The 22,092-nt window shown below is 38.0% G+C and overlaps 1 protein-coding gene across 2 annotated transcripts in view; it reads right to left on the bottom strand.

The window, feature by feature from the left end:
* Window positions 1-10,591: 10,591 nt before the first annotated feature.
* Window positions 10,592-22,092, bottom strand: part of SAMD8 (sterile alpha motif domain containing 8) — a 42,884-nt gene continuing 31,383 nt past the window's right edge. Inside the window, exons 3-6 of one of the 2 annotated variants that reach the window (XM_007467486.1) lie at window positions 20,158-20,253; window positions 16,227-16,344; window positions 11,069-11,219; window positions 10,592-10,896 (exon numbers count right to left, since the gene is read on the bottom strand). In XM_007467486.1, coding sequence (XP_007467548.1) covers window positions 10,592-10,896; window positions 11,069-11,219; window positions 16,227-16,344; window positions 20,158-20,253 — 670 coding nt within the window. Of the gene's footprint in view, window positions 11,220-16,226; window positions 16,345-20,157; window positions 20,254-22,092 lie in introns of both variants that reach the window. The other variant, XM_007467487.1, reaches the window with a different exon arrangement.

The raw sequence follows: 22,092 nt of genomic DNA on the forward strand, positions 1-22,092 counted from the left end.
GGGTGTATTGTTATTTTTGTGTTGCATGGTGTTCATTCAGGCTTAATTATGACTGAAGATGGCCTTTCACAATCATGCAGAGTCCTCATCTGCTGTTGATATTCGGTAACGTTATGTTCAGTAGGGGAACACCACTGTAACTACGCTAGTTGACAGCTAACAGGGATGCTGTTTTTCTTTCTCATATATTTGTTTATTGTTTAGAAAGCTTCCTGAGGGCAGGGACTTTGTCACCAGTGCTTGGCATATAGTAGGTGTTCAATAAATGTCTGATAATTATTTTTTCAAAACATCTTCCATACCTCAGGTCCTACACATCTACAATACAGTCCTATATCTGGGACAGGTAAATTCGAGTCCTTGGAATGTCTCATAAGTGATGTCAGAGCCAATAGTAGCTGCTGGTAGGCAGACAGATATTAACAGTTACATTTTATAGAACTTTAAAACAAGGAGAGCAACTAGGTCCTCTGGACTCTCCCTTAGACTAGATGGCACTTAGCTTTCATCAGTGTTCAGGGAAGATAATTATCATGAAAAAACACTACTCTCCAATGACAAAAGATGGCCAAGTTGAAAGACTATGCTACAAATAAAATAGGAGAAACACTCCTCAATCTAATAATCATCTTCTTTTTCCCATTCAACATCTTATAGCCATATGGGTTTTTAACAAAATATACGACATAGTCTGTAATTCAGTTAGTCTTCCAGAAAGATTCACATGCTAATAAAGTTGTCACCATTCCACCATTCCCTGACTACAATTTAAAAATAATTCTGCAACTTACTTATGCAGAAAGGGAATTAAGATACCATTTTTAAACCTATCAAGTTGGCAAAAATACAAAAGTTCAGTAATACCTTATTTTGGCAATGATGTGGATCAACAGGCAAACTCATACATTGCTAGTGGAAAAATAAATTGGTACAACTTCTATTGAAGTCAATCTGACAATATCTAACGAAATTTAAAATGCACAAAGCCTCTGACAACAACTTTCCTTTTAGAAATTTATTCTACAGATAAACTTGCACACAGGTAAAGTAACATATGTTATTTATTGCAGTACTGTTTGAATAGTAAACAATCTAAATGTCCCTCTCTCTGGGAATGGGTAATAAATTAGGACATCTGTGCAGTGGAGACAACACGAAGAGAAAAGCTCCCCTTGGCACTGGGGAGATGGCCTGGTACCATCATCGAGAACTCGATGTTGCTAGAAGCTGGCCTGGCACTCACAGTTAGGCCTTATTGTTTTCCTGTTGAACATAAAAAATTTCCCAGAACACCCCAACATCAGACAAGGAGATCTGTGACCATGACGGATCAGGACAAAAACGAGAATATTTAGTAATGATGTCTGAACACAGATAAAAACACGAACATTATTGTAACTACAAACATGACCAAACATCCCTCTATCCTGGCTGATATGAGTGACTGCTGTAACAGCAGCACTTATGAATTGTAACATTAGCCTCAACTCATTCCTCCTGCCTTATTAAGATTTATTAAAATATGCAATCATAGAATTGCTCCAGCTACCTGAAAGCATCCAATCGACAGCAAATATGAGCTGCTTCCTTAAAACTTTCCCCCAAAACCAACTAATCCAAACCCCAATCCGGTACGTCCTTTCCAACACACTGCAACTGAGATGCCCTATAATTCCCCATGGTGTGTGTTCTCCCTCACTGCAATGAGCAATAAACTCAACTCATTCAACTAAGGTGTGTCCCTACAGGGGAAGGGATTGGCACATGTTAAGCAAAATAATCAAGGCGTAAAACCATGTTTATATGTGCACATATGTGTATACGCTACAATTTGTGTAAAATAATGTAAAAATAATCTTTAAAAATATATATTTGTATATGCATAGAATAGCTCTGGAAAAACACACTCGTTAAAACTGGTTGTCTCGGGCTTCCCTGGTGGCGCAGTGGTTGAGAGTCTGCATGCCGATGCAGGGGACATGGGTTCGTGCCCCGGTCCGGGAAGATCCCACATGCTGCGGAGCGGCTGGGCCCGTGAGCCATGGCCGCTGAGCCTGCGCATCCAGAGCCTGTGCTCCGCAATGGGAGAGGCCACAGCAGTGAGAGGCCCGCGTACTGCAAAAAAAAAAAAAAAGATTGTCTCTTGGAAGGAGAGCTAAAGGCTGGGGCACAGGGGTGGGAGAAGACTCTTCAGTATGTACAGTTTGTTACCATGTTCATGATTCATTTACTTGAAATTAGTAACTTTTAAAAAAGAGAGTAAGAATCACAGGCACCACTGTGGAATCAATAGTGAAGAAAGTTCAGAATCTTGCCTAGACAGTTAGGCTTATCACATTTCTACATGTCTGCATGTGAGATTTCAACCATGCTGAAGTCCTCAAATTGTATCCTTACTGCCAAAATGCTCTCCAGCTAAGCCTCCAAAATCAGTCTTTGTGGAAAAATAGGATCAAATTTCATGTACTCTGACGTCTTAGTAAAGGCAGCTGATTAGTCTGTATCAAAAAACCATTAGGTAGGCTCCCTGACTTCAGACTATACTACAAAGCTACAGTAATCAAAACAGTATGGTACTGGTGCAAAAACAGAAATGTAGATCAATGGAACAGGACAGAAAGCCCAGAAATAAACTTATGCACTTATGGTCAATTAATCTATGACAAAGGAGGCAAGACTATACAATTGAGAAAAGACAGTCTCTTCAATAAATGGTGCTGGGAAAACTGGACAGCTACACATAAAAGAATGAAATTAGAACATTCTCTAACAACATACACAAAAATAAACTCAAAATGGATCAAAGACCTAAATGCAAGGCCAGACACCATAAAACTCTCTTAGACGAAAACACAAGCAGAACACTCTTTGACATAAATGAGAGCAATATCTTTTTGGATCCATCTTCTAAAGTAATGAAAATAAAAACAAAAATAAACAAATGGGACCTAATAAAACTTAAAAGCTTTTGCACAGCAAAGGAAACCATAATCAAAACGAAAAGACAACCCACAGAATGGGAGAAAATATTTGCAAATGACGTGACCAACAAGGGTTTAATCTCCAAAATATATATACAAACAGCTCAAGCAGCTCTATGTCACAATAACAAACAACCCAATCAAAAAATGGGCAGAAGACCTAAATAGACATTTCTCTAAAGAAAACATACAGGTGGCCAAAAAACACATGAAAAGATGCTCAACGTCATTATTAGAGAAATGCAAATGAAAACTACAATGAGGTACCACCTCACTCCAGTCAGAATGGCCATCATCAAAAAGTCTACAAACAATAAATGCTGGAGAGGGTGTGGAGAAAAGGGAACCCTCTTGCACTGTTGGTGGGAATGTAAATTGATACAGCCACTATGGAGAACAGTATGGAGGTTCCTTAAAAAACTACAAATAGAACTACCATACGACCCAGCAATCCCACTCCTGGGAATATACCCAGAGAAAACCATACTTAGAAAAGATACATGCACCCCAATGTTCACTGCAGCACTATTTACAGTAGCCAAGACATCGACAACCTAAATGTCCATTGACGGAGGAATGTATAAAGAAGATGTGGTACATATATACAGTGGAATATTATCCATAAAAAAGAATGAAATAATGCCATTTGCAGCAACATGGATGGACCTACAGATTGTCATACTAAGTAAGTCAGACAGAGAATGATAAATACCATGATATCACTCATATGTGGAATCCAATTTAAAAAATGATATAAATTAACTTATTTAGAAAAGAGAAACAGACTCACAGATTTCGAAAACAAACTTATGGTTACCAAAGGGGAAACATCAAGGGGAGGGATGAACTGGGAGCTTGCGATTAACATACACACACTACTATATGTGGAACAGATAACCAACCGATACTCTGTAAAAACCCATATGGGTAAAGAATCTGAAAAAGAATGAATATATGTATACATATAACTGACTCACTTTGCTGTACACCTGAAACTAACACAATAGTATAAATCAACTATACTCTAAGTAAAAAAAAAAAAACATTACGTACAGGTATTCTCTTCAGAGTGTGATCCAGGGCTCTTAAGGCTGGAATATGAACAGGTAGGTCATGGTGGTTTTGTATTTCTGGCTCTCATGGGGAGCTCTGTGAGGTGAGAACATACAGCATTTAAATATCATGCTACTCCAGCAGAGGTCTTATAGCTGTCATCTGCCCTTTTTCTAAGTTACAGCTGAGGGTGATCACTGAGCTCCTCTGAGGCATTCTCTTACCACAGCATCTCCTCACGTCTTCACCAGAGTCAGCTTCCACTCCACTTAATGCCTGGCAGGTCAGCATTTCAACAGGTTAGGTGCATGAGCACAACAGAGACAAATTTGGGGCTTCCCCGGTGGCGCAGTGGTTGAGAGTCCGCCTGCCAATGCAGGGGACACGGGTTCGTGCCCCGGTCCGGGAAGATCCCACGTGCCGCGGAGCGGCTAGGCCCGTAAGCCATGGCCGCTGAACCTGTGCGTCCAGACCCTGTGTTCCGCAACAGGAGAGGCCACAACAGTGAGAGGCCCACGTATCGCAAAAAAAAAAAAAAAAAAAAAAAACAAAACAGACCATTTTGGATACAAGGTATATCATATCCTAGATTCATATGGCACCAGCCAGTAGCAGTTGGCAGCTCATTTGTTTGGTGTCTTGATCTTCCTCGGCTGGGGACAAAGGCCTCCTACAAACTGTGCCCAGTCCTGGTGCCCTGACCTACTATTTTGGGGTCGCTAGCCTTCCTTTCATCTCCAGTGATCTTTTGTGTACTTTCCATCATCTTTCCTCTCTCTTTTAGACTTAAACTTCTGCACTTTACCAATTCCTGTTTTACAGAATTACTTATCCTGTCCCCACAATTTAGACCCTGGCAATAGGCATTCCCAATGCTTCCATTTAAAATAAAATCAAACCCATACCCTGTCAACAGTTCCCTAACACATACACAAATAAATCCAATTTTTTCACATCAGAGCCCTCTAAGCCTTTTATCACAGCCTAGTGAATTTATCGATCAGAGAGGGCTAGGTTCAAGTTTCACATGCTTAGTGAATTCTTCTTGGATCCTCAGTCCCCAGTGAGCCCTTCCTCTCCCAAGCTACTATTAAATGAAGAGAGTGAATTTGTCTATTGCCTCAGTGGTTTCCAAACATATACCTCCCCTAACCTCAACCCTGTTTTCAAAGGGAAAGCCTACTAGGAAAGCCAAATATGTAAAACACCAACTCTGGATGAAAATGGTACAAGCTCCAACTCTCTTCCCCAACCCCACAAGATGTTCACCCAGGTGGCTTTAAAACTACTGCTCTATTCTGCCAATGAATGTTGCCAGTTCCATTTTTTAGGTCATCTTCCCTGCTAGATTATTAACTCCCTGGGAGTTCAGGCCCTGTGTTACCGACCTAAATTCAACTAATATTTCAGCATTATAAACCAGGTACTGAGCCATTAAGGCCACAGTACTTTCATAATCTGGCCCTTAACACAGCTTATGAGGTAGGCATTTCCCCCTACATTTTATACATAAGGTTAAGTGGAGATGGAAGAAAAGACCCAATTTAATCAGCAGCACAGCTGCAACCCATACCTATGTCCTCAGAGTCTAAATCCACCACATTTTCTATTCCACCAAGCAGCCTCAGTCTGTTTTGGACTATTCTTTTCTGGAGCTCACGAGAGAGACCAGCTGGTGCCAGCACCAGAGAGGCTACAATTAGTAGTGATCATGAAGAAAAATTCAGTTATGAATTAATAAACTCATAGGGCCCTGTGACAATACTTAGTGTTCTCACTATTCCACGGCTCTGGGCTGCTGGGCTACCCCTAACAACTGTTTTCTTGTCCTGTTCATCATTATCTCCAAAGCTAACCTGACAGGATGATGGCATCTTTCTACAAAATTTACAATTAAAATAAACCCCAAACCAATAAACAAAAACTTTAATGTGCCCAGGAACAAGTAGCTATTTGCTTTGCTTCCCTTTCCTCCTTCTCGACTTCATCTATAATTATTCTTATACCATCATGAAGATTACCTTTCTCTCCTAGTTTACAGAAAAGAAAGGAGAAAAGGCAAATGGCTTATCAATAGACAACCAAGAATTAGTAAATGCCAGGGACCAGGTATACATTAGGATTTAAAGTTGCAGGGCCCAATCATTTGCAAATGATAAAAATTCACTGCATAAAAAATAAACCAGCTGTATTAATAATGGAAAGGCATTTAAATAAGAGACTACAATCCAACTTTCAAATGTTTTATTTTTAGTGTTTTTAAACATTTTAATACAACAAAGATATAAAATAATATATATTAGTTAAATCTGGATTTAATTTAGAATCAAGATATTTACTTATATACAACACTGTGCTTCAAGGTATGGCTACCACAGGAACTTTCACATCTTCAAGTAATACTAGTATCTCTGCAGATTGGGTGACATTTAGGTAGCATTCTTAAAACAAAACATGCCCACTTTAGCCCAAGCTAATTTTGCTTCCCCCATTAAGTACCAGTTTCCACTCCCTTTGTTTCATATCAGAAATACTTCAACTGTCTTAACAATCCATAGATTCTTTGAATAAAAAATTATTAAAATTAAGCATTTTAAAGATGATATTACTAACTGGTAACATTGCTTGGCTAGTTCAGACAACCCAGTAGTTCAGATTGAAACAGACCTGAAATAATAACAAAATTAACACAATATTCCTTCTCCTTCCATATTAGGAACAAAGCTTCCTTATGCTTAAACATGGAGTACACTGAATAAAAGTCCTTTGGTCAATTTAGGGTAGAACATATTCTAAAAAAACAACTTTTGGGGGAGGTGGATTATAGATTTCACAGATGTTTTCATTGAACTTGATGCAAAATAACTAGCCATATTTTAGTTACTTGAAATTGGTGGCATTTGCTGGGGGTGAGGGATAGGTGAGAGGGGAAACAAAACCTAATTCCATAGTAATTTCAGTCATTCAAAGCTACTCAAAGACAGAGAAAGAAAATACCCTCAACCTCCTTCCTTTCTCATCGCTCACCTGCAGCAGTCCGACTTTTGGTGTTATTAAGAATTTTCCTCTACAGCAGTGTGGGGTAATTCAGATTAAAACATTTTACAAATGCAAACTGTCTTAACTGCCAAAGTAAAGATGGCATTAAAGCTGACATGCTTTGTTGGCTCTGAAACTATCTGAATGAAAACAATACTGTTTAAGAAAGCCATGGGACTATTGTAAAAAAAGAGTTTTCCTGTCTCAAATGCCTGAATAACGTACAGAACTGACAAATGACTATTACCATAATTACTTTTAGTAAGGGGTAACTTAAGTCTACAAGAAGACTATCAAAGAATTAAATTTATTAGATTAGAGAGTTTAAAAAAAGAATATGGTTAATGTTCTCAAACATTATACAACAAGAATCCTTAAAAAAAAGTTTACTATGAAACTGATGATGAAATTACCTTTTACTAATACCATCAAAGCAGGTTAGTGTTATGATTATGACTTTGAATATATAAATAACACTTTCCAAACAGGTTTCCTTAGAACACATGGTTTCATACCAGCTATAAAAGGATGTGATGCCTCTGTCCTTATGATTTACAAAATTAGAAGATTTTTAGAATTCTAAGTAACAACACTCAGGCAGGTACAGGGTAGGGAAGAATGCCATGTGCAGTGTCAGAGTTACACTATCAGCAGGTCTCTAGTACGGGGTTCTTCCTGTGAACAGTCCACACTTATTTAACTGACTGGTTCCATGGCTAAGCTCATTGCTTTCTGATTTAAAGGGATACTAATAAATAGATCTACCATATGGAAGTTGTATTTTTATTCTAGCAATTCTGGTCACAGAGAACTATGGAGAAAATAGGCATGTTAAGAATTCTGCAGCCAAAAAAGGTTTCTCCCAAATTATCTGGTGATAATAGCAAACTTGCCTTCTTCTAAACCTGATTAGAAACTTCAGTTACCCTTCAGTAACGCTGCTCTTCATGGGATTAAAAAAAAAAAAAAAGAAAGGAAAAAACAAAAAAAAATAGGTAACGCTGCCCCTAGGAAGACAGAAATTGCATGGAGGACTTTCAATATAACCTCCAGTTTGCATCCCCAAACAAAAAACCTTGGTTCCTTCTATACTGAAATCTCAGTGTTTAATGATATAAGCCTCTCACATGTTTCCAACTGTAGACAAGGTAAAAAATATGTAGATCTAAGGCATGTAGCTTCTCTACCTAGCCATATTCACACCCAAAATGTATATCCTACCTTCACTATGGTTTTAACAAGAAAAAAAATACAAAGACAAAATCTGGAAATTTCTGGACAAAACAAAAAGCAACAAAACTATAGGTTTTGTATTAGAAAAAGAAATGGAAAAGAATTTTGTCTCAAAGTTTTCCAAGGAAGAGACCTGGAGATGATTAATATATGTAAACAATGCCCTGTAATAGTTATAACAATAAATTATAAATCTAGCTTACCTTTTCCTCAAAACAGATATGATAAATGTAAGTGTGGGAAGTTATTCTACAATCCTCATTGCAGTCTGCTATTAGGCACTCTCAGTATCAAGAAGTCTGCAAAGTTAGTTGCAATTTTTTTTTCTATTTTGTTCTAGAATAAAATCCATACGAAGGAAAGAAGACTGATGTTAGGAAATTTACCATTAAGTACCTATTCAACATTCTTGACTTAATGTTGCCATAGATTTTTTTTCAAACATTTTCCCAAAAGCCAACGCCAGTCCCTCCCTAGCTAAATTCAGTCCTCTTCTGTCATCTGGAAAAAAATGGGAGTTACATATCTTTTGACCTCAAGGGTCAAAGACTCTAAGTGCATAGGAAACATCCTTCACCCTTCATGATTATGCAATTTCCTTAGATGAAATGTTGGCATTTTCATCCCCAGCATGTAAAAGAATCAACAATTACTGAAGATGTTACCAGATTCTAAAGTATGAGATTTAAAAGCATAATAAAACTTAAATTGCCTTGTGCCATTTTCTCAAGTGAAAAATAAAAAATAATGTTCAGAGTACACCCAAATTGGGATCACTCAGCACTAGCTGCAACTTGTTTGCATTATATTTGTTTCCTGCCCAATCCATTCAGGCTCCTCTGTAGCTTATATGGGGTAGGAATATGACTCAAAAGTGCAAAAATAAAATATTTCACCATTTAAGGAGCAGGTTTCTGCTAAGTGGCCTAATTTTAGACCTCAATATGCCAGCATCTTTTTAACTCCTTGTTTTAAAACAGAATGTAAAAGCTACACAGTTAATATTTCAAGTGGCTAAGCTCATCAGCTGGGGTTCAAAGCCTAATTCTAGAACCAACCTACTCTCAAAACTACTGTACAAAATCATTAAAAGTAAAGTGACAAATGTAACCACAAAGGTCAAATTACTTAAGGTACTAAATTTCTAGTGCTGTAAACAGCAACTAAGTTATATCACTCCTGACTGCCAAATTAAAACTAAATAGAAAGAATGTATGTACACAATTGTTTTAAAAATAAAAAACAACAAAACCTTTTCATATCCAAATATGTCTGAGATGGCTTAGTTCTGATGGCCAAGAATGAGAAATTTCAAAAACCAAAAAGTTACACAATGCCTGCAACCTGTTATAAACTTCAGAAAGAGAAAAATTTGCATGCATACCTCCCTACTTAAGGACACAGAACTTTAACATCTGATAAAACACTCCATTATTTTGCTCATTAAATAACACCGTTAAAAAGCATAAAATTGGGCTGTCATCTGTCTAGCTAATAGTCACAGCACAAAGTTATTCCAGGTACTTTCATCACTAAAATTAAGCCAATTTTATTTTTATGGATGCAGCCATTTTCCCCTCATGCATACTTACTGATGATCATACCGAACCCTCAGAACAAAATAGGAACTGCACCTTTTGTTGATTTTGGTGAAAAATACCAGCACTATATTTGTACTCTGTCACCTTATGTATGGCCCCTTTCATTCTCTTCTTGTTTCAGGGATCCTGGTATATTCAGTATACTTTTCTTAAGGATGGTTCAGAAGGCAAAAATTAATTTGTTAGTAAAAAGGATCACTTTCCAGAGTAGCGTTTTTTAGAAAGACACAGAGATTAGTTCAAAGAACAAGTACTGCTCACTTGGTAGGGGTTTTTCGTTTGAAGAAAATAAGGAGCTTAAAAAATTATTATTATTATTTCTTGACTAGAGTCCTACTGGAAATAAAAAAAAAATCTTTCAACCAGCAAATTGCTTAAGTTGATTTGCTTAAGCTCAATAGGTAAAGGTAAGAGACTGACTTCAATCATAACATTAAGTCTGCCTAAAGAGAAGGGGCAGAAGACATCTACTTAAGCTTTCTGTTCAAACAGATACCTAAGGACTCTTAATTATTCTTTCTTGCTTGCTATAATCACAGCCTTGCTCAGGACAGGGAACTTTACTTTGTCAACATACAGGCCAAAAAGCAAGACATCCAGGAACAACCTAGGGGGAGAAAGCAAAGTTACTCACTTTCAACAACGACTGTATATTTAATCATGAACACATTACAAAGACAGTCTTCATCCAATTAGTCTTTTCATTATTGCTGGTTTTGAAAATGGCCAACAATATTCATTTGGGACTGTACCATTAACATTGCATTCAAAAAAAGAAAACATGGGAAACCAAATTCTTGCTCTCCTACTCTGCTGATATGCTCTGGTATTGGCTAGAGTATGGTAGTACAAAAAGAGTCTCGTTGTGATATAAAAGGCAATAAACACATCAATGGAATAATGTTCATGGGCAGCCAAAATGAAGAAGATTCCAAAGAGGTTGAGAACCCAGGATAAAGTGTGCAAGAAATTCCAGCTTCTTGGTGTATCTGGGAAAAGGACAGAAAGATCATTTTAAAACCACACTTCTTCCAGTGTTTCTCAGTCATATGTTTCTTACATCAGTCTGTTTCTCCCATTCTTCACAGAATTTGATGCCCTTCCCACAGCCTCCTCTGCAGCTAGTTAGTTGATAGGCATAGAAGCACTAAAGATACTTACATTCAGTGACAAAGAAATTCAGCATAGTTAGGACGACTGTGTGGCCACTGAACATGTAATCTCCACAAGTGTGAACGCCAGTTAGGGTCATACCAAAGCCACTCCAAATGGCAAAGGCCCGGTGTAATTTCTCCCACACACTGCCATATACCTATAAAGAAAGCTAAGAATTAGTGCTTCAAATGCTTAGGGCAGCAGAGGCTCCTACCACTCCCATTGAAATTCAAAGGCTGAATGACTTAGAAATAAGATCTAAGCAAAAGCAACCAGACTCCCAGTCTAATTAATTCCAGACACCAAGAATGGGTGGTCAAAGCTTGTCTGTACTCAGAACTATTTTGGTAATTTAATGAAATCAATGCAATTCAAACTTCTCTACTTGGAGTTCCTTTATAATGAAAAGGTTACTACAACACAAAACTATTTCCAAGTTTTATACCCTATAATACAGTAGTATTTGCTTGGCTGTTCTTGTCAATAAGAAACAGGCTATGACAGTGACAATGGCTACCATTCAATATCCACTCTCCCTTCTTCACTGGTAATAGAATCTAAAATATATTTGAAGAGGCAATGAACTCAACTAAAACATTGCATTTCCCACCCTCCCTTGCAGCTAGGTGTCGCTACGTGACTAAGTTCTGTACAATAAGATGTAAGTGGAAGTGTAAAAGATTTCTGGGAACGCTACTTATAAACGAAAGAGACAACAGCTTGGAGGAAGTCTTTTCTACCTTTCCTTCTTCTAGCCTACAACTCAGACATGATAGCTAAAGCTCTAGTAGTCATCTTGGACCACAAAGTGGCTTTGAGGATGCAAGCCAAGTGTTAGGACAGGAGAGCAGAAAGAAGAATCATGGATTTTTGATGACTCCATAAATTTATCACACTTGACCTGGATGGAGTACCTACTTTCAGACTTATGAGAGAGAATAAATCATTGCTTGTTTATTAAACTATAGCCACCACGAAGTTCCTGTTATTAGTAGCCAAACCTAATCCCAACTCCCACGCATAAACTTAAAAAAGTCATCCATTTTGAGGAAGAGTTTGAGCAATGGTCACGTTTTTTAAAAAGGCATTTAACACAAAATAATATAAAAAACTGCTGCAATTTTATGTGCATTTACTACGTGCAGCATGCTGCTATATGCTTTTATGTCATTGCATTTAATTTCCACAAAAATCCTATGAACTGATTCAACTGTGCAGATGAGGAAATTGGCTTTAGAGAGGTCACACAGCTAGTAAGTAACATAATAATAAGAGGTCACACAGCTAGTAAGTAACGTAATAAGGATGTGAACACAGGGCATCCAATTCCAAAGCCCTATGTCTTAAAGAACAAAAGAAACAATCTAATGAAATATCACTATTTCATTAGAAACCTCACCTGATTATACACTACCCAGGCTTTCCCTTTCTGCCTCAGTTGATGGTAGGGAGAGAAATTCATTATTAGAGAAAAGGAAAGGGAAGGTACTAAAATATACATGGTTTGGTTCTTTCCATGACCTCTAATGAGAATAGGGTTAGAGATGTTACACTCGTAAAAGTAAAAAATCAGGCAGAGAAGAACAGAGATTGCTAGGAAAATGTCTCAGCCAAGGACAGGAAACAAGTGATGTCACGCAAAAGAAAGCAATAATTACAACACTGTAAATCAACTATACTCCAGTAAAAATTTTAAAAAAAATACTGTATCACAAAAAAAAAGGAAAGCAATTATTCCCAATTACTCAAGTCTCCCCATCCTTTCCAAGCTTAAAATGTCCCAAATATCCTTCCAGAAAAATAAAAATTGAAACACAGCACAACAGAATGAATTTAGACACTTTGATGAGAAATTTGCTTTAAGTGTTTCTTTTCTTAAGGTGGTTCCATTGTCTAATTTCAAAAACAGGCATGTTCTTGGTTCTGTCTCCAAACCTACTACTTCTGGGAGTGAGATTTCAAGCAATTACTTTATTACAATGAAAATGCCCTACGGAGTTCACTGTAAGGGATTTGATTGCTAGTTAATATCACCTTAACTATCTAATTTTAATGACTGCTGCAAATACAGGTCAGTAAGTAGGTTATATTATAATTCAAAGTAATTAACAGTATTTAGGACAGATTTGAATAAATATGTCCACATAAAACTAACTGATAATAAAAAACAGTCATTAGAGACAGAAAAAGGGCTGTCCATACTGTAGCGGGATGGTATCTAATTTATTTATTTATTATAAATTTATTTATTTATTATTTTTGGCTATGATGGGTCTTCGTTGCCGCGCACGGGCTTTCTCTAGTTGCAGGGAGCGGGGCCTACTCTTCGTTGCGGTGCGCGGGCTTCTCATGTTGCAGAGCACGGGCTTTAGGTGTGCAGGCTCAGTAGTTGCAGCACACGGGCTCAGTAGTTGTGGTGCACTGGACTTAGTTGCTCTGCAGCATGTGGGATCTTCCCAGATCAGAGCTCGAACCCGTGTCCCTTGCATTGGCAGGCGGGTTCTTAATCACTGCACCACCAGGGAAGTCCCTAATTTATTTTTGTAGCACATGTTGCAGCCCTATGCACATATATTTTCCTCTTTAGTGGCTGATCCACAATCAAATCCCTCAGCTACAGGAAATTCTCTTTTCATTATAATAAGCTTACGTATTTCTTCTTAAATCTCTTCTAATCAACTAGCATACTACAATAATTGGGGGTAACTGTTCTATCCCTCCTTCACACCATGCACAGAAATTCAATAGATTTGCTAACTAAAGAATGTCACTTGCCACCTGGTTCTACAGGAATTAAGTCATTAGCCACTGCAGTCGCTGACCTTCAACATACCCTGAAAAGACTTCAGGACACAGTCAGGAATAAGGCACTCTATGCTCTGTGAAAGCTGACAGAAAAGGCCTTCAGGATAGTTAGATTTTTTCAGGAGAAAATTTTATGAACCCAATTTCTTGCATCTTCCCATACTTAGAAAAGCACTAAAATCATTAACTAAGACATTTGTTCCTCATGACTAGCAGCAACCTTCTACCAAGATGTGTGGCTTGATTACACATACACCTTCCCCAAGATCACATATATGCTAACCTTCTCCCTTACGTCTTCAGCGTAGTTCCTCAGAGCTAACTGAGAAGCTGTCTCCTGGGCTATAGTCCTCAGTAAGTCTCGAAATAAACTCACAGCTCTCACGTTGTGCATTTTTATTTCAGTCGACAGATTAAAGACTTAAATTTAAAATATAAGATCATAAAAGTCTCAGATAAAATCTTTCATTAATCAGAATGGCAGTGACTCCAAAAATTGTGCTGGCATGGTGATGGGAAAACTGACATGCACATAGTGGTGAAAGTAGTGAAAAACTAGTCTTTCCTAGTGAAAATGTGAGCAATATGTATCACAATTTTCAGTGTGTATGTTCTTTAATTTCCTAACTCCACTTCCAGGAATTTATCTTAAGACGATTAAATAAGTGAAAAACCATAAATGTACAAGGATGTTTATGACAGCATTGTTTATAAATAGTAAGATTTGAAAATAACTTAAATGTACATCATTTGGAGACTGGTAAATTGTACAATGGAATACTCTGCAGCTATTAAAAAGGATGAGGTATAGCTATACATATCTCTTCAGAAGAAAGTAAACAACATACTATTAAATGAAATATAAGCTAAAGTACAATGTTTGCAATAAAATCCTATTTTCTGTTTAAAAAGTATCTATATAAACTTGTATGAATATGTAAGCATGGTTAAAAATAGTCCATGTGGGGCTTCCCTGGTGGCGCAGTGCTTGAGAGTCCGCCTGCCGATGCAGGAGACGCGGGTTCGTGCCCTGTTTCGGGAAGATCCCACATGCCGCGGAGCGGCTGGGCCCGTGAGCCATGGCCACTGAGCCTGCGCGTCCGGAGCCTGTGCTCCGCAAATGGGAGAGGCCACAACAGTGAGAGGCCCGCATAACGCAAGAAAAAAAAAAAGAAAAAAAAAAAAATAGTCCATGTGGTATATACACAACTATTAACAGTATTATTTATGGGGTGGGGTGAAAGAAGTGGGAATTTTGTGAGATTTCACTTTTTAATTTATATATTTCTATAAAATTTGAATTTTTACAATAAGTTTATATAACTGTAACTAGAAAGAAGTACTTTCCCTTTTTGGAAAAGAAAAAAAGAAGAAACAAAAACAGCTTTTATCTTAAAAATAAAACATTTCCTTTACACTAAATCCTAAATGTCATTAACCCTTCCTCCTTTCTTACTAGTCAGTCTCCTTATACCTGGAGAACGTTTGGTCACTCTGCAGCTCAGGACTGTATTTTTAGTTCCTGATCTCCTTTGGCTGCTTAATCTTCCCTTGCAGGTATTTCAGCTATTTATATTGCAGTAGAAGAACAGACACTTAATTTTGTTTTACACTTTACAAACAACATTAAAATAACAAAGGTGTTAATACATCACTTGAATATTTGGGAATATAACTAAAGCATGGAGTCTTAGAAAAGTAGGCTAATAAATTCTCTTGTCCAAATTTAATGAGTCACAACAGCCAATTTTATATATAAAGCACAGGTGATCTTCAGGGTTTTTAAACATTTTATTTTTTACAGTAATTCATTACCCTGTTTTTTTTTGTTCCCATCTGCATAATCTATCATCTCTCAATTTAACCAGAAGAGAAAGTATGTCTACAGTATACCAAAACAAGCAACAAAGTATAAAACAAAAACAAAAGTTGGCCATTATTTAAATATATCTCAGAAAGAGTAAAGTTTAGAGTAGTGGGTACTACATTTTAAATGGAATATGGTCCAACTGCAACACTTTTTAAAGAGTGATGAGGACAGGGAAGGGGCCAGAGTCACGTCATATGAGGAACTAAAGATGTTGAGGATGGTGAGAAAGGGAAAATGATAATCGAAAGTTACTTTTTTTCTATAGCTCTACAGCATTGAACTAGTTAGTATCAATGGATAGAAGTAACAGGAAGGTAGATTCTGGCTTAAGATTTTTACCAAATTATTTCTAGAGGTTTATTACAGATATTGAAAATGCTGAAAAGCACATTTTAATGTTAAAAGCAAAGCCTTAGCCTTAGTTCGTATATGGTGCCATCAACACACCAAGAATAAGAGGAAAGAATGATAAAGAAGACAGTAGGCTACCTTTCCAGTACACTGTAGGTGCTGTCCTGGCACGGAGAGGGAGGTCACAAACATGGTAAAGCAGCGAAGCAAGAATACAGTGCCCATCAGACTACAAAGCCTTCGCAGAAGTATTGACCTGTGAACAGTGACCAAAAAGGGAGAAAGATCAGAAGAAAACAAACCAAAATACCTCAGGCATCTAGTGTTTACTCAAAGGGAGAACAAGCAGGAAAACCATTAGATTCTTTGAAGAGGACAGAAATCTTAGAGACCATCTAAAGCACTGTCCAACAGGATGGTGGAAATGGACTATAACTGAACTGTCCAATAAGCTATATACATGTGGCTCTTGAGCATTTGAAATGTACAAGTGAGGAACTGAATTTTAATTTTATTTCATTTTCACTAAATTAAATTTAGCCACACGTGACTAGCACCTGCCATGCTGGACAGTGCAGACCTAAGAGCATCATTTCACTGTTAAGAAAATATGGCTAAGAGAAAGTAAGAGTTATGCAAGGGAGAAGCAAGATAGTACTTAGACTGACTCTTAGCTTAGTGTTAGTTTTATTACTCATATATTGTCATAACTTATTTAATGAGAAGTAAAGTTAAATATGTGATTTTAGGGAATTTTTTTGCTCATTAATGACACTGTAAATTGGTTGACTGCAATTATATAATAAACAATCTTTAATTTCTCTTAAATTTAAGCTATAAAATACTGTTTCTTTTTAATACTAAGTTTTACATTAAGTATATCTCTAACAATTTTTTTTAATGTCTTAAACCAAAACAGACTATATGATTCTTAAGTACAGAGACTTTACTTAAACATTTTTGAAATGCTCCTCCCACCCTCAAAAAAAAGTACTCAACACAAGGTTAGGTAAGTTTCAAACTTCAGTGTGTACACCTGGGATGGAGCTCAGGAATCTGCATTTTATTATTTTTTAATTTTTTTCACTTCAAATATACTTCTGTTTTATTTTCTTTCTCCTCTCCTCAAGGAACTCTAATTATCTATATGGTAAACCTTCTTCAGGCTATCCCCTCAGTGTCCCCAAATATTTCATCTATTTTCTATCTTTAAAAAGTTTTTTTTCTTCAAATTATCTTCTGATTCATTAATTTTCTCTTCTGCTGGATTCAACCTGATGTCATACTCATTACTGAATTCTCAATTTCAGAGATTTTAAAAAATGTGTTTACTTCTAGAGTTTCCATTTCATTCTCTGTTAAAATTATCTTGAACACAGTCAGCAGAGTTACTTTAAAATCTGTATCTGCTACCTCCATTTTCTGGATCCACAGTGGGTCTATTCCATTATTTATTGTTTCTCTTAAATTTTGATCATATTCTCTTACATACTTATGTACCCCTTTATTAGTTATTTACTTGAGTGCCAGATATTGTATGTAAAAAATTTTAGAATTAAATTTAGGCCTATATTATCTTCCCAAAGAGAGACTTGATATCTCTTTTGGCAAGTGGTTATGGGCTTTAACAATCTGGGGTCACTTTAATGCAATTTTAGAAACTGAAATTATTTCAAGCTAGGTTTCAGTCCCTGCAGGGTTTCTTTCATTTATGGTTCACTACCAGTTCTAGAGTGTAGCAGTGGTAATGTAAAAAAAGAAGAAAAGAAGGTAAGAAAGAGAAAAAGTAACACTGAATGGAGAGGGTCCCAAACCGAGGATTCTACCACTTCTCACCTTTCTTAATAGCCCTGCTCTCCAGGAGCCTAAATTGAATATACTGTCATCCAGAGAAGAATTAAATTCGTTTCTTCTGAGACCCAGTTAGCACTACTGACTTGAGAACACTCTAGCCCATTCCAAAATCCACAGCTTAATCTGGGAGTCTTGGTATCAGCTGCTCAACTTTGTTACATACCTAAGGCTTAGTCTCCTTATCTTAGCTCTGGCATTAGAACCAGTGGAATGCTTTTTCAGAGATGCTTACTCATTCCTCTGATTGTACACCACAGATTATTTTTTCTGTGTTTTCTTTTTCATGTGTTTGTGTGTCTGGGGCTCTTGAAGATTTTCCTTTCTTCCTGCAAGTTCAGTGATGCAATCCTTTCTTAACACAGGATTTATGGTGAATCTTCTTACCATATGGTGGAAAGTCCAGAGCAAAAGTCTCTGCCTTCTTTTTTCCACGCCATCATTTTGTGAGCTTTTTGAGGAAGACAACATGGAATCTGAATTTTAACAAGAGCCCAGGTGATTCTAGAAAGTGCTACAAAGACCACACTTTGAGAAACACTTTGACTAATTAAATATCAAAACTTGCATTTAGCTGGTCACTGCTACACTGTGCTAAACCTACCAAGGTTTCCTATATAAGGTAAACTCTTTCTTGTTTTGAAGAGTGGATAAATTCAGATCTATAGGGTCTTGTGAGGCAAAGTTAAACCAGAAAGCAGCAGTGATACATGTGGGGTTTTTTTGGGTTTTTTTGCGGTATGCGGGCCTCTCACTGTTGCGGCCTCTCCCATTGTGCAGCACAGGCTCCGGACGCGCAGGCTCAGCGGCCATGGCTCACGGGCCCAGCCGCTCTGCAGCACGTGGGATCCTCCTGGACCGGGGCACAAACCCGTGTCCCCTGCATTGGCAGGCGGACTCTCAAACACTGCACCACCAGGGAAGCCCAGATACATGTGTTTTTAAACCACCTCTGGTTTTAAGCAATCCAGTTATAAATATTGTTGCAAAGTGAGAGAGAATGAAGTGCAATATGGCCTACAAGTGTGACAAGAATAGCAATCATCAGCGCTTCTTTTCACCTTCAAAGCACTGAAATAACTGCTGCTTAGGACCTAAAGCTCATCACTGTAGTTTACCTCAACCATTCCCTGGTGAGGAGAAAGAATAAAAAATTCACGAAAGTGTCCCTGTTCCTCTTCAGTGTCCAAAGACAATGGATAGCAGACCCACAACTTTATCAGATCTTTTTTTCTTCACTATGCCTTTTTTTTTTTAGTTGAAGAATGGTTGATTTACAATATTGTGTTAGTTTCAGGTGTACAGCAAAGTGATACAGTTATATACATATTTATATATATACACACATATATATTTCAGATTATTTTCCAATATAGGTTATTGTAAGATACTGAATATAGTTCCCTTCTATACAGTAAATCTTTGTTGTTTGTCTATTTTATATACAGTAGTATGTCTCTGTTAATCCCATACTCCTAATTTATCCCTCCCCCCCTACTTCCCCTTTGGTAACCATAAGTTTGTTTTCTATGTCTGTGAGTCTGCTTTTCTTTTGTAAATAAATGCATTTGTATTACTCTTTAGATTCCACACTATGTTTATTTTTTTCCTTAAATAATTTCCCCTCATTAAAGTAGGGAAGTAGCCTCCACTTATGCTTCTCTCCTTTTTTTTAATGCAAAAAACTTCTTCCCTTTATATCTCTTGTGAAAGCACAAAAGAAGCACCTTCCCTATTCAGCAATTTTCTATACCATCTGAAGTAAACTACACTTGCTAGATGTGCACGGTGTGCAAAATGACCTCTTTTTTAATGCACCTCCTCCAAGCAGAGAATAATTTCTTCCACCCAAACATCTGACCAAAGACTGTCCCTTGGAGGAGTTTCTAGCCTTCTATAGAAAGTGACATTTCCGATTTGTTTCCAAAGAAAGGCAAGGCTAGACTTAGATTGTCGTGGTTGGCCCATGGCTGAATATCGCCATCTCTAATCCTTCCCTGCAAAATACCTTCAGAATATTACTAAATATGTAGGTACTACCTCAGGCTGACTCTTTTGTTGATCAAACCCAAACATTTTCCTATGTCAGTAATTATAATGTCACAATGACTAGAGAAGGAAAGTAACAAGGAAACAGCAAAGGAAGAAACAAGGTTTGATGATCTTTGCATAAGACAGTCAAAACACTTTCAGTCTTTTAATGGAATAAGACAGGTACCTGTGCTTGTGAAGAAGAAGAACCAGGAGCCAAATATAGCACAGAATCATGCCACATACTTCTGTCATGGCAAAGGCCCATGGAATTCTAGGAACGCTGGAACAGAAAAAAATTTAAATTTTGGACTGACAAGAAGTATATGTATGTAAATGGCGCCACCCTGTAAGATACTCTGCTAATAATGACCTTAAAATTGTTTTCTTTAACTTTTTTAAAAAATTAATTAATTTTTGGCTGTGTTGGGTCTTGGTTGCTGCATGCAGGCTTTCTCTAGTTGCGGCGAGCGGGGGCTACTCTTTGTTATGGTGCGCGGGCTTCTCATTGCGGTGGCTTCTCTTGTTGGGGAGCACTGGCTCTAGGCACTCAGGCTTCAGTGGTTGTGGCACACGGGCTCAGTAGTTGTGGCTCGCGGGCTCTAGAGCGCGGGCTCAGTAGTTGTGGAGCACAGGCTTAGTTGCTCCACGGCATGTGGGATCTTCCTGGACTAGGGATCGAACCCATGTCCCCTGCACTTTCAGGCAGATTCTTAACCACTGCGCCACCAGGGAAGTCCCTGTTTTCTTTAACTTCTACCTCTTTTAGAAGATGATATCTGGAGAACCTGGGGAAAAAAACTGTTTCATAAAGTACCTCATTTACCAGGACCTCTTTGTTGTTTGTGATTCCCAGTCATGGTTCTCTGTAAAGAAATAACTTTTTTCTCCTTTCCCATAGCATGGCAGACCTGTATACAGGACTGCCCCCAAAAGACAGGGGGAAAAAGGCTCACTTCTTAAATGGTGTGCTCATTTCAGAATCCAGACAGTCAGGGCTTGAACTCAACTACTCTGTTTTTTAGTATATTTTGTTTTCAAGCAAGTAAACAGAGTTTTTATTTTGTTTTACTCCTTTCTTTCTCTCTCTGCCCTCCTTTGTTTGTTTGTTTGTTTTTCTTCTGTATGCGAGCCTCTCACTGTTGTGGCCTCTCCCGTTGCGGAGCACAGGCTCCGGACGCACAGGCTCAGCGGCCATGGCTCACGGCCCCAGCCGCTCCGCGGCATGTGGGATCCTCCCGGACCGGAGCATGAACCCATGTCCCCTGCATCAGCAGGCAGACTCTCAACCACTGTGCCACCAGGGAAGCCCCCTCCTTTGTTTTTTTTTTTGTTTTTTTTTTTTTCTTGCGTTATGCGGGCCTCTCACTGTTGTGGCCTCTCCCATTTGCGGAGCACAGGCTCCGGACGCGCAGGCTCAGCGGCCATGGCTCACGGGCCCAGCCGCTCCGCGGCATGCGGGATCTTCCCGAAACGGGGCACGAACCCGCGTCTCCTGCATCGGCAGGCGGACTCTCAAGCACTGCGCCACCAGGGAAGCCCCCCTCCTTTGTTTTATATGTGTTTTCTTCTACCTTTTCCATTGTTGTCTTTCCTCACCAAATCCACAGCTCCTGTGATTACCCACTAGTAAAAGACATGTCACATTCTCAATTAAAAAGAAAGAAAGAAGGGGGCAGGGAGAAGAAGAAGATGAAGGAAAAGAAGAAGGAAGAAGAAGGAAGAAGAAGGAAGGAAAAGGAGAAAAGGAGGAGGACAGTGTGGGAGGGAGGAGATGGAAATGAATTAGTCCAAATAGGTCATCTCTGGGTGGTAAGATTATTGATAGTTTTATTTTTATTCTTTGTAAATTTACACTAAAAATTTTTATACAATGGCATGTTAATTTTATAACTAAGGAAATAAAGGTATTTTTAAAAAGAAGACATGAAGTCTGAAAGATATTAACAGTCTACTCCAAACCTTATTCAGAGTAACTAAAGAGAGTCAATCGTCTTCATTCAGGGACTCATCTTTTACCTATTACCTCAGAAAATAAAGACTCCTCTTGAGAATTTTTAATCTACTGCTGCCTTATTTATCTGGCATTATGGGGGAAAGGGTTAGTTCACATAATAGAAAT

This window comes from Lipotes vexillifer, unplaced genomic scaffold, assembly GCF_000442215.2.
Source record: "Lipotes vexillifer unplaced genomic scaffold, Lipotes_vexillifer_v1.1 scaffold865, whole genome shotgun sequence".
In the NCBI taxonomy this organism is placed as follows: Eukaryota; Metazoa; Chordata; class Mammalia; order Artiodactyla; family Lipotidae; genus Lipotes; species Lipotes vexillifer.